At 46.5% G+C, this 12,590-nt stretch overlaps 2 protein-coding genes across 4 annotated transcripts in view; one reads left to right on the forward strand and one right to left on the reverse strand.

Annotated features, from left to right (window-relative positions):
- Positions 1–12,590, reverse strand: part of SETX (senataxin) — a 302,333-nt gene that overhangs the window by 215,039 nt on the left and 74,704 nt on the right. The gene's annotated exons all lie outside the window — the stretch shown is intronic.
- The window catches only part of LOC144952608 (far upstream element-binding protein 1-like), a 37,963-nt gene that overhangs the window by 22,599 nt on the left and 2,774 nt on the right, over positions 1–12,590 (forward strand). For 2 of the 3 annotated variants that reach the window (XM_078883099.1, XM_078883097.1), the window contains 3 exons: positions 479–556; positions 1,985–2,047; positions 4,434–4,699. In XM_078883099.1, the coding sequence (XP_078739225.1) occupies positions 479–556; positions 1,985–2,047; positions 4,434–4,699 (407 nt within the window). Of the gene's footprint in view, positions 1–478; positions 557–1,984; positions 2,048–4,433; positions 4,700–9,655; positions 10,079–12,590 lie in introns of those variants that run through there. The other variant, XM_078883098.1, reaches the window with a different exon arrangement.

Raw genomic sequence — 12,590 nt, forward strand, 5'->3', positions numbered from 1 at the left:
CAGAACACCGCGTTATGGACAAATTGGGTTACAATAAATATATTATAGGGTAAAGCACAGTCTGCTATAACATGTGAGATGCGTACGCAGGCTGAACAAATTCTGAGGCGCGTGGGTAAAAGCAGCTAGAAGCATCTTAATGCCTTGTGCGATTATGATGATGATGCTATGCCGAGGCAGCCGCTGTATGACCGCTTATTCCTACTTGCGCGTGACGTAGTTGCATTCGCTCGATCGCGTTATAGATACAATCCACATTCGTGTTATAACAATAGGCGTTCCCCAATTACATTCATCGCGTTGTATACAATTCGCGTCATTATGCGAGCATGGCCTGTACTTGGTGGGGTGTGACAGAGTATTGACACATGGCCACTGGGCAAAGGAAAATAGGCTATCTTGTCTCTGGCTCTTTTGGCATCAGTGGCATTGACAAACACCTTCACCTTCTTGCCTGTTAAATGCTTGTCTTTAACAGCTGATCCGAACCAAAACCCTGGCCAAGCTGCCCAGCCCGACTACACCAAGGCATGGGAGGAATACTACAAAAAAGTCGGTAAGTAAAAGCGATGACCAGTTGGCTGTGTTTCAGTGCGGGGGGTGGGTGCTATTGAGTCGTGCAGCACCGTGGAAGCTCGGATACACTGAGGCGGTGACATGGCCCAGCTGTAGCATGCGGTTCAAATCCGGCATGCCACCCTGGTCATGACCGTGGGTGTATTAACCATAAATACTAGGCCATTGTGTGCCAGCATCATGGTCCATGCTTAAAAACAGTTTTTTGCAAATTACTCATTAAGGTTACATGGAGCAACATAGCTCACCACTGACTAGATCCACCTGTGAAAGATGGCGCCCTTGCGATATTTCTGCGCTATAAGAATTGTGCTTCTACCAAATGTTTCAAATGTATTATGAGCCATTATGATTGACTGGGCCAACACTGCTGAGATATTATGCAGGAATGTACGAGCGTGATGAATTATGTCCATGGGACTTTTGTGTCGGTATCAAAGTATGAAAAATAAGAATCGGTTTGAGGAGTTATGAATGAAGATGCACGCTGGGAGCCTTTTCAGGAACTGAAATTCAGTTACGTTAAATTCGCTTCCTGAAGAAGGCGCACCCTGCACGTGCGAGAGATGTCAAAACATCGTTCCAAACGACGCGCGGTACAACCTGAGAACATATCGGAGAGCTACGCAGCGCAACCGCGTTGTCCTACGCTTATCGATGAAGACGACACTTCAGGAGACGGTGATGGAGGGGACAGTCACAAGTGTTGATCTAAAATTTCAACAGGGCAGAATTGCGTAAGCATAATAAACGTGTCATTGACCCGCCCGATAATGCCGGATGTAATTACCAGCGAAACGTCACGGTACTAAAATTGTGGATGTTGTCGATTTACTTTCAAACCTTACTGGTTGGATGTCGGGTGGTGGTGGTGGATTAATCACACAACTTTATACTTGCGTGCTCTAACCCAAAAAAACTCTCATCAATATTAGCTGCTCTTTTACAAAAGGCCCTGGATCCTCGAGCGGAGAGCACTTGACGGGAAGGGGGAGAGGTAAGATAAGGGGAGGGGGTGAGATAGGCAGAGGCAAATGCTTGGATTACCTTTAAGGTGAGAGGGAGATCTTGGGAGTTGAGAATACGATGGTGCCATGGGAGTGGTGGTTTATGGCATTGTGAATTATTTGGTATTTGGTTCATTGGCAGCATTAGTAGCTGCATCAATAATTACTCTTGACTGCACAGCCGCAGGAGTAAGCTGCAAAGGTAGCATTGTTATTATTTTGTGGCAGCAGCATTCTAATCATTTGTGTTGGCAGGAGGAGCAGGCTCTGCATTAGTCGTTCCTGACAACAGCAGTAAGAGCCGGGCTTCGTTTGCCTGTAGCAGTGTCATTGTTTGCAGTGTTGGCTGTAAGCCTTGCTTTGACACCGTCTGTGTGTGCGCACGCGAATGCATCCCACAGGGCAGGCTGGTGCTGGCCAGACTGACTATACAAAAGCCTGGGAAGAGTACTACAAGAAGCAGGGTAAGTTTGCTGATTTCTAGCTATCACCAACCACTCTCCTTTGGGTCCACAATGACCCCCCCCCCCCCCCCCGATATTTTGTTCTCTGCTCGCCCTTTAATCCCTTCCAGTAGAGCTCCACTTGTCAGCACTCCACTCCCCCTACCCCACACCCCCCCTCTCTATCTCTCCTCCCTGGCTCCTCCCCCCCTCTCTTACCTGTATAGCCTCTTGTTACAGCAGCTCTTTTTCCCACTTCAGCAATTGTTTCTTGCTGTGGTTGTCCCACCTAATGATGGACGCTTGTGTTGCGCCTGAAACGTCGTGATTTAATTTTTTTTATTTTATACCTACGTGACTTACCGAAAGAACCAAAGAGTAATGACCACCGGGGTGTTCAGCGCCAGGGTTTAACTCGAAGCTGAGTGTCTTGTTCTTTTGGATGGTTCATAATGGCCACGTCGGCCGCAAAGGCTGTGAGGTCTCAGGTTTCAGCCTTTTGATTGGGTTTTCTTGTCCAGGGGATTCTAATGGCTAAACATACCATCGCCACATATCCTCTTCATTAGCTACATAACTATGCGTGAATACATGTATTAATATATGTTATTATGCAAATGATACCTGCACTAAATATTGCCTGTGATATCCATCTTTTACATGCGTATGATATATGAATGACCCCTCTTAGAGTAATGAAGCTATGACAACTTAACAAACGAGACAAAGTTTGAGTGGTCTTCTGCACGTAGCAGAAGCATTCGAAACAGTTACTCATTGGGGTTGCCAGACTCGTAGCACAGCGTGAACCATTGCACCACCAATAAAACTACTAAGTGTGTGTTGTTGTTATATAGGGGTGCCATGGTGGCGATGTTAACTACCTCGCCTGGTATACAGGAGGTTGTGGGTTTGATCCCAATCCTGACGTCTGCATATTTGGAGTTTGCATGGTCTCTCCTTGGTCGTGTGGATTTTTCTCCGGGTCCTACAGTTTTTACTTCCACGTTTTAGAAACACGATTTTAAAGTATGTTGCTGCTGTAAATTTCCACGTGATAAGCCACTTGGTGAGCGCTATCATTTGTGGCCAGGTTGCTTCTGACAAAGCTATTTAGCTCGGTGGGCTGCGTTACCCCCCTTGACCCAACGTGGTTCGAAGATACAAATGTACGAATAACGAGCATCATTATTTTAACCTATTGTCCATTTTGTGAGGTATCCGAAGTAGCTCATAACTGCAAGCGATTTGTGGGCACCGTCTACTTCAATGCATTATAAAGGGCGGTGATGTGGCCCATGGGTAGCTCGATTGACGCTTGTTCCATATGCTTCGCGGTTTAAATTCAGCAGGCCATCCCCTGGTCATCGTCCGTGGGTGTAGATTAAACTCAACATTCGTATGCCCTCCCGCTTCATTGCGGACGTTCCAAGATGACCATGGACATCTATATATATGAAAGGGAAATTTGTGAATGTGTGTTTGTTCAAAATGTTTAGCGTGCTTCCCGACATGCAACAAACTTGAAATTTGCCAGGCGGGTACTTTCCAGACTGTACACCATGCAAAAATTATAAAAATGGACTTTTGTATTTTTTTTGTGGGGGGGGGGGGGTGGGAGGGTGCAATAATGCATATATTTTGCACGGCAAGTGAGCTGTGACGTCACATCTGTCATGTGACCCGCGCATGCGGAAGCGTAAAGCAGTGTGCCTGCTGATGACACGCATCCCCCACCCTCAACCCTCCGCAAGTAAAGTGCCATAGAAATGTGTTGCAGGTCTAAGGCGTTCTTAGCGCAGCATTGCTTTATTATTTCAGTCGTTTACTGCCGTACGCACCCTCAAAGTTGTGCGTCTGCAGCAAGCGTATGTATGTGTACCTATTGACGTGCGTGTGGGGGGAGTGGTAGTGTAGTGCTTAGCATGCTGCGCTACGAACCCGGCGACCCGAGTTCGATTCCCGCTCACGGCCACCACCGGTGACGATTATTTGAACCGGTCCTGGGCCTCCTCTAGGTCGACTCAGCCTCAAACGAGTAACTCGTGTGGTTTGTGAACATCGCCACTGGGGGGGGACAAAGGCGGCCGGGCGTGGTGAATCCAAGTCCCGGGCGAAGCCGGGAAGTCAAGCTAGTAATTCATAAGGAGAAGTCCATTGTGTGTGTGCCAGTGTCGTTTTGTACGTTCACCGCCTCCCCCCTCCGTTCCATACAAATTTAGCAAATTCGAAAAATATACGCCAACCGCAAATAAATCAGTCGGGATACACACGCGGCAACATTTCCCCAGGGCTGCGAAAGTACCGCAGGACTGCGCGTGGAAACGTCGGAAACGCGCGCTGGACGTGTAACCCCATTAATAAGTTGCGTGTGGGTTTTTTTCCACCCCCCCCACCTCCACAACAGGCCAAGCCGCCCAGGCGGCTCAGGCGGCCCAGGCGGCCCAGGCTGCCCAGGCGGCGCAATCGGCGCCGCCAGTGGCCGCTCCGCAGCCGGACTATTCGGCGGCGTGGGCCGAGTACTACCGGCAGCAGGCATCCTACTACGGGCAGGGGCAGCTCCAGGGCCCGCCCGGCTCCGCGCCCGTCACAGGCCCACCCGGTGTCGCCACCGCTGCCCCCTCGTCGCCGGCCAATCAGCAGCCTCCCCCGCCCGGGCAGCAGGCACCACCGGTAACCGCGGGCGTCTGGTAGCAGCGACTGGTGTAACAGCGGCAATGTAATAACCATCTTGAGCAGTGTCTTTAATAAGGTGCAGTAGAAGCAGTAGCAGCAGCAAATGTAGCAGCAGTATAATTTGCCAATGCATCAGCAATAGACGCAGTAGCAGTTTAATGCAGCAATATCATAATCCGAATCTTTACTTAGACTGGAGGATCCCGATGAGATGTCCAGTAGATATCATGAGTCTATGGAGCAGAAATGGATATAGAAGCGGCAGAAAAATAGATGTAGCTGCATTGTTCATCAATGCTTCAGCAGCAATGTACTAACCATCTTCAGCAGTGTCATCAATAGGTGCAGCAGCAAAATAATAAACAGCTTTAATGAGTGCACATTCTACAAGCAGCAGGTGTCACTAGTAGATGTAGCAGCAATCTAATAAGCATCCGCAGCATTAGTTGTGTAGCAGCATCAGCGTCGTCACTAGATGGAGCAGAAACGGATGCCGTTTTGGCAGCAGCAGCAAAATAAGGATTTGCAGCAGCTGATGTAAAACAGGGATATCTCTATACGCAGTGGATGTGTTCCTGGAGCTTAATTCGTATCCCAAAACGTCGTATGTTGAATAACGTATAACGTTAATAATATGAAGATGTGTTCCCATCCTCTCGTAGCTTACCATTTCATACTATAAACACTTAATCACTTTTCATTCCTATGGTAAACAAAAACTTTATATTGAAGATAACATATTTCATACTGTACTGTATTAAAACTAAAAGCTGACATAAATAATAGAAACACCATGGACTATACTCTTTCGTTCTTTCGGTAAAGTAACGTAGGTGAAAAGTAAAACATAAAAATAAACAAATTAAATTATACTGTACTGTAAGATAAATTCAAATTAACCGGTGTAGTCTTGGGTGCAGTCACAAGGTTGCATTGCCCACCAAACGTAACTTGGTGGGTTGCTGCGTGTCTATTGGCCGAGAGAATGTAAACACTCAGCGACCCATTGTGATGCGCAATGCTATTACAATTTATTCTTATATCGTACTGTCGATGGACAGTTGTAAGAGTTATATATTTCAGTGTTTTTGATATGTAACTTTATTTGCTACCATGTAAAGTAATGGTAACGCATCCAAGGTTCGTTATACTGAGCCTTCGCATATATGGAATATTTGCATATCGAGGTATTACTGCAGTGGTGTTTTTTAGTCGATGTTTATCAGCCATGTCACCAGTAGCAACATTCAATAGCTGGTAACAGCAGCATCCGTAGTTGTATGGCAGTAATATCCACTCGCCAGCGCCCTTGTAATGAGCTGCAGCAGCAGCTGCTGCATCATTAGCAGCGGCAAACCCGCGGCAGGCGAGCGGCACTAGCGGTTAAATTAGCAACGTCAACAGAAATAGTTGCATTGTGGCGACTGTCCCAAGTGCTCGCCAGAAGCGGCAAAATATGCGTTGGGTGGCAACAGCAGCAACATCAACGCCTACACCATCACTATGGACCTCTCTTACAGTTGTTGGCACTCAAGATTCTTAACCTTTCCCCTTGGTCCCCCCCCCTCCGTTGCTAAATGTGTGGTGGTGCCCTTGACAGGCATGTGCAGGTGGTGTTGCCGTGGCCATTTGCCGCGCACGTTGAATTATGTTCTTTTTGTGTTGTTCGTTCATTTGAGAGGGTCGGGAGGAAAAGTGGGGTTGGTGTGAGGTTGTTTTAAGGTAGGGGGTGCCGCAAGGGCTGACAGTGCTGACACAGCACGAGGAGGGCCGTGGCGCCCTTTGTATGTTCTCCCCTTGTCCAGCATGAGTTTTCTTCCGTAGCTAAACAAAAAAAAACTCGTACAATGCAATTGGTTTTGGTGAAAACATGCCAATGCTAAGCAAAATCCTGCAAATGACAGTTGATCATTCATTATCCGGCGTGCGATTATCCGGCTTCCAACATTATCCGGCAGTCCCGGGAAAAACCTTTCCAAAGGCTGTAACCAGTCCGGCGATCGTCAAACACATGTTGTTGAAACAAGAGCGTAGTAGTACGTACATGACCCCGAGATTTAAGTAGTGAGTACGGTACAGTAAATACAGTAACTTTTTATAGTAGTCAATCTTGATTTGAAGCTTTCGTGACTGCAGGAATCCATACTCTTTGGTTCTTTCGGTGAAGTCACGTAGGGAGTAAAAATAATAGATCACGACGTTTCGATCGCAACACAAGCAACCGTCATCAGGTGTGAAACAAACAGCAGGAGGACTGCTGTCGTAGGAGAAAGAGCTGCTGCAACAAGAGTTTATGTAGGATTTTGGTGGGCCCAACCCAAGGGTAAGTGGGCGGAGCTAGAGAAGGATTTTGTACCTAAATGTGAGAGATTAGCATGTCAATGTGAGACGGCCCAGCCATCGGAGGCATGCCAATTTCACAATTAACAAATGGAAACACGAAAAAACATACACAACAACTAAATACATGTTATCTAAGAATGTGCAGAAATAAGCTTTTTTAATGCTTTACTGATTAGTGCTTAGCTGCCGTTTTTGAAAAACCGGTACCTCATTTCCCCCTGAAGCTGCCGGATAATTCAGTAGATCATCGATTATAATCGATCTCCTGAACGCTATTGGGATTTACACATGACAATATTATTTCCCTACTTTTAAAAGGCGTTGGCAGGATACCGTTGAAAAAAAAAGACTTAAGAATCAGATTCTTAGGTTTTTTCGGTAAAGTCACGTAGGTAAAAAATTTAAATTAATAAAAGTAAAATAAAATAAAAATTAAATAAAAATCACGACGTTTCGGAGGCAACACAAGCTTCCGTCTTCAGGTGGAACCGTCACAGCCCGACAGCTGTATCAAGTAAATGAGAGATTACAAGAGATACCACTCCGTATATATAATGGTTGAGGGGGGGGGAAGGGCCAGGAACGGCCTACTTTTTATTATTATGGTAAGGTGCGGCTTGAGACTATGAATAGACTGCATAACAAATGACAGAGCCTTTATTATGGAGAGGTGCGGTTTGTGACTACGCCTAGCCTATTCATATTCGCCTAGCCTACATAACAAAATATTCATATTCGCCTAGCCTACATAAGAAAATGCTGCAAATGAGACCGAGCCTCTGCCATGTAGATGGTAATAGACTACATAACAAATGACTGAGCCTTTATTATGGAGAGGTTCGGTTTGTGACTACGCCTAGCCTACATAACAAAAGTGTGAAAAAAGAAGCTAAACCTGGTAAAACAAAACTGGCTGTCTATCAGTAACCTGTAATAGTTGTCTGTCAAATAAGATGGTCCAAATTAAGTAGTTAAATCTTTTTTGCATGGTTAATCACATCTTTCCAATGATTACTCAGTTTGTAACCATCATCACGGTTGAAATTATGTCTGTGTTTGTATATTTGTATGGCTTCGTGTACAAACCTTTGATGGTAGCCAGGAGGTTGGCAGAGCACCTTGGTCTCGGAAAAGACAATTTCATGAGAGCCCACAGAGTTGTAGCAATGATCGGCAACGGCCGAAGAATCAGTTCTGCCGTGTTTCAGATCTGACTTGTGCTCGCGGACACGATCAGAAACATGACGTTTCGTTTCCAATGGAGAAATGAAACGTCATGTTTCCAATGGAGAAATGAAACGTCATGTTTCTGATCGTGTCCGCGAGCACAAGTCAGATCTGAAACACGGCAGAACTGATTCTTCGGCCATTGCCGATCATTGCTACAACTCGGTGGGTTCTCATCAAATTATCGTTTCCGAGACCAAGGTGTTCTGCAAACCTCCTGGCTACCATCAAAGGTTTGTACACGAAGCCATACAAATATACAAACACAAACATAATTTCAACCGTGATGATGGTTACAAACTGAGTAATCATTGGAAAGATGTGATTAGCCATGCAAAAAAGATTTAACTACACTTATTTGGACCATCTTATTTGACAGACAACTATTACAGGTTACTGATAGACAGCCAGTTTTGTTTTACCAGGTTTAGCTTCTTTTTTCACACTTGTTATGTAGGCTAGGCGTAGTCACAAACCGAGCCTCTCCATAATAAAGGCTCAGTCATTTGTTATGTAGTCTATTACCATCTACATGGCAGAGGCTCGGTCTCATTTGCAGCATTTTGTTATGTAGGCTAGGCGTAGTCACAAACCGCACCTCTCCATAATAAAGGCTCAGTCATTTGTTATGCAGTCTATTCATAGTCTCAAGCCGCACCTTACGATAATAATAAAAAGTGGGCCGTTCCTGGCCCTTCCCCCTCAACCATTATATATACGGAGTGGTATCTCTTGTAATCTCTCATTTACTTGATACAGCTGTCGGGCTGTGACGGTTCCACCTGAAGACGGAAGCTTATGTTGCCTCCGAAATGTCGTGATTTTTATTTAATTTAAATTTTTTACCTATGTGACTTTACCGAAAAAACCTAAGAATATGAATCCTTGCAGTCACGAAAGCTTCAAATCTAGACTTAAGAATCAGGTTTGTTCCTGGGTTCAAACAAGTGTAAAAGCCTTGAGGATTGTCTCTGCGTTTTTATGGGATGCTATTAATATTCGCTTACAGGCAGTGGCTGGAAATTATTTGGAAATTATTTGCAAATGCATGAGCAGGAACACAGCTGGAGTAATTTGCCATCAACGTCTGATGGCAAATGATCAAGGGCAAAGGAGGACGTCGCGTTGTCAACAGTAGCTTTTGCTTGTAACAGGATGTCCCCCTCCGATGCGTGTGGCGACAGTTGACCTAGCAAGAGAAGTTAACCCGTGTGTGCGTGATATGATCAGGTGGTGCGAGAGTGTGTGTGCAGAGTTTGGAGCAGATGGAGATGCCAAGGGCCACACTGCCCCCCCCCCCCATGTCTCCTCGCCGTGTCTCCCGCATCGACTACGCTGCATTAATGGCGTGTGCTTGTGTGTGTGTGTGTTCGTGTTGTGCAGGGCCAGTAGATTTTGGGGGCGTTGCTGTTGGCTGATGTGCGCGCCGTTGGGGGATTGCAGTTTTATACAAAAAATAGAAAGTGTACAAAAACAAACACCGCACACCTACACGCTTCACCATGCTGGGGCTTCTCTCCTCCCTCATCCCCTTCTCTGTAGAAAACATCTGTTTGAATAAAAATGCAGTCGGGGAAGCCTTATCACAGCACCGTTAATTTTTCAATCCCCAGCGTTTGCTTCGTTCTCCTGTTATCGGCATTATGCTCGGTGAACCAGTTGAGCAGCATTAGGTTATTTTTTGTCATGGCGAAGGGATGGATAAGGGGGGAAACTCGTGTGTAGTGCGAGATACTGCTGCTTGCCTGTTCTTAGCAATAGGGTTAAGAGGCAGCCCCATCCCTCACCTTAAGTTTCTCTACCCCCCCCCCCCCCGTTTTGGTGGTCCCCCCCCCCTGTGAACTCGTCCATTACACCGCGTGATCCCCTAAACCCAATTCTGTTTTGGCAGTCGGCAGTGTTTTTTACTGCAGTGCAAGGCACCGTCGAACGTGGTGTAGTAAATCTGTGCGCGTAGGTTTTCACGCCGACACTAGCTCCCCGCCCCCACGCCCATCGATGCCTTGTCGGGTTGTGTTTAACTCGTTGCTGTTTTGAAACCCGACGTCCCCTCCCCCGCCGCCCCATCAGTTTTGCTCTCGTGCATTTATTCGGTTCTTGATAGAAGCTTCTCCCTGTCAAGTAAAGCAAAAACGGACGGACGTCGTGCCAACAGCACCGCGCGTGGTTGTACAACTACCGACGATGCAACGTCTAGGAGACTATGCAGCGTGATCTTTTAGTGCACCCCAGGCCCCCAACCTGTGGTGGCAGCACTGCGTCGTCAGGCACGGATTTTTGAACCTTGGTTAAGAGTGGCTTTTTTTCTTATTAAACATTCCAACTGAAATCCTGTTTTTAGTAATACACAACGCGCGCAGTGTGCGCACGCGCCCGCATGGGACGCTGTAATGGTTAACGCGCACTGCATTTGCAATCCAGAGGGTCGCCGGTTTGATCTGCGATCTCCCGACTCGGCGATTAGGCAGGTCTGTGTGGGTGGAGTAAAGTGTGTGGATTACTCCCACCTCTTCCCCAAGACGTGTTGCCAGCATTGAGGAGTAGACCAAAATACATCGTGTCCTCCCCCTCCCCCTTTTGCCAGCAGAGGTAGCAGCAGGAAATTGCAGGGCGCCCCACCTTTTACCTTTTTTAATTTCAACTTTGTTGAGCAATAGAGTAGCCACACAGGGGGGTTGGGTGGTTGCCCGTGTGTGCCACACGTCGTGGTAATTCCACTCGGTAACAACACGGGGATTTCTTTTGAGGTATTTTTTTTGTATTTAGGGTGTTATTTTCTTGCCGATTTCTTTCCATTTCTCCTTATCCCCCCCCCTCCACGTCCTTGTCCATCCAGCACCACCACCTCAACCTTTGACATTTTATACGGTGGGACAACAGTTTCAGGAATGGCGCCATGGGCGGGGGGGGGGCAGTCGCACCGCGCACCACATCTTGACAGAGCGGCAGCACCGGCCACAGACAAGGGCTGGGAGGTTCCGTAGGAAAAAAAAGAATGTGACACGACTGTGTGTATGATGCGTTTTATGTCGTTGAATAAATATGTTTGTCCCAAAACAAACCCCGGTTTTAACCCCCCCGAGTCGGTGCTCGTTGGCGGTGCTGCGACTGTGTGACGTTGCGGTGTGTTATCTGCCCCCCCCCACCACCCCCTGCTCCGTGCAGTGTGTTTGCGTTCTATTAAAGTGAGGTCTCTCCCGTTTTCGTCTTTCTCTGCAGCGTGTTTTAAGTCATTTCCAGTGCGTGTCTCCTGCCATGCGATGTGCCTTGTGCCTCTTTCCGAGGCCGTTTTAACGCGTAAAAGGTCTTTTTCCATGCCGCTGCCCGCCGGTTGCAAAATTGGCCTCAAAAGTTTTTACCTTACCATGTATGTTTGCGAGCTTTTTTAAGATTCCTACTAAGCTTTTGTTTGCCTTGTAAAGTCTAGACATAGCTTGAGCCTTATATATGCAGCACGTATATGTGCGTGTGTGAGCACAGTTTATTAAGGAGCTTAAATTTAACTCTATTGGTGAAACGTTGGTGTTGGTGATCTCACGTGTAGACATTTTATCACCAAATCAGTCGTAAAATTGGATTGACAGATGTTCTCCTTTACAAGGACAACGGGATGCCTTGTACAGAGACGCAAGAGCCTCCTCGTGCCAAACGGCTGCAGGGACATTTGGAGCACTTAATTTAGCTTTGGGCGCATGTATATGTTGTGTGGCTTATCCGTGAGCTATGCGAAGCCACTCAACCGTACCCAGCGAAAAGCCTATGTTAAACGAAAAGTTTCCGATAGCGTCAATTAACGAGATAAATATTCATCGTGTCCACCAGCAATGGGCTATCCTCGTGGACATTAACTCGTGGTCCTACAAGTAGAATAATGCACAACAAGTGGCTTGTCTTTGTACAGCTTACGATCGCTCTCGTCCATGGACTCGAGGAGAAATGGGGTGGCCGTTTGAGTTGGCAAAATTAATTCTTGCCGATTCCTCTGTAGACAATCGAATCGTGGTGGGCCCAACTCAATGTGTAAAGATTGTGGAGCATTTAATTAACTCATTGGTCATGTGAAGGAACTTGTAACAATAATTATGATGGTCCTCATGATTCAGGTAATACAAACAGTGAATTCCCCCAATCTTAATAGTGGACACCAGATTGAAATTCATTGATTTAAACTTAACATGTCAACACACTCATGTAGGAAATGATCACAAGAAACGTGTGTTTCGCCTCCTGCTCGGCAACATCTAACAAACTACGCGGCCCTCATGCCGAAACGTAAATTTAAAAAGCTTTATATTATGTTCCACTTTGCAAAGTGATT

Source organism: Lampetra fluviatilis, chromosome 68, assembly GCF_964198595.1.
Source record: "Lampetra fluviatilis chromosome 68, kcLamFluv1.1, whole genome shotgun sequence".
Classification (NCBI taxonomy): domain Eukaryota; kingdom Metazoa; phylum Chordata; class Hyperoartia; order Petromyzontiformes; family Petromyzontidae; genus Lampetra; species Lampetra fluviatilis.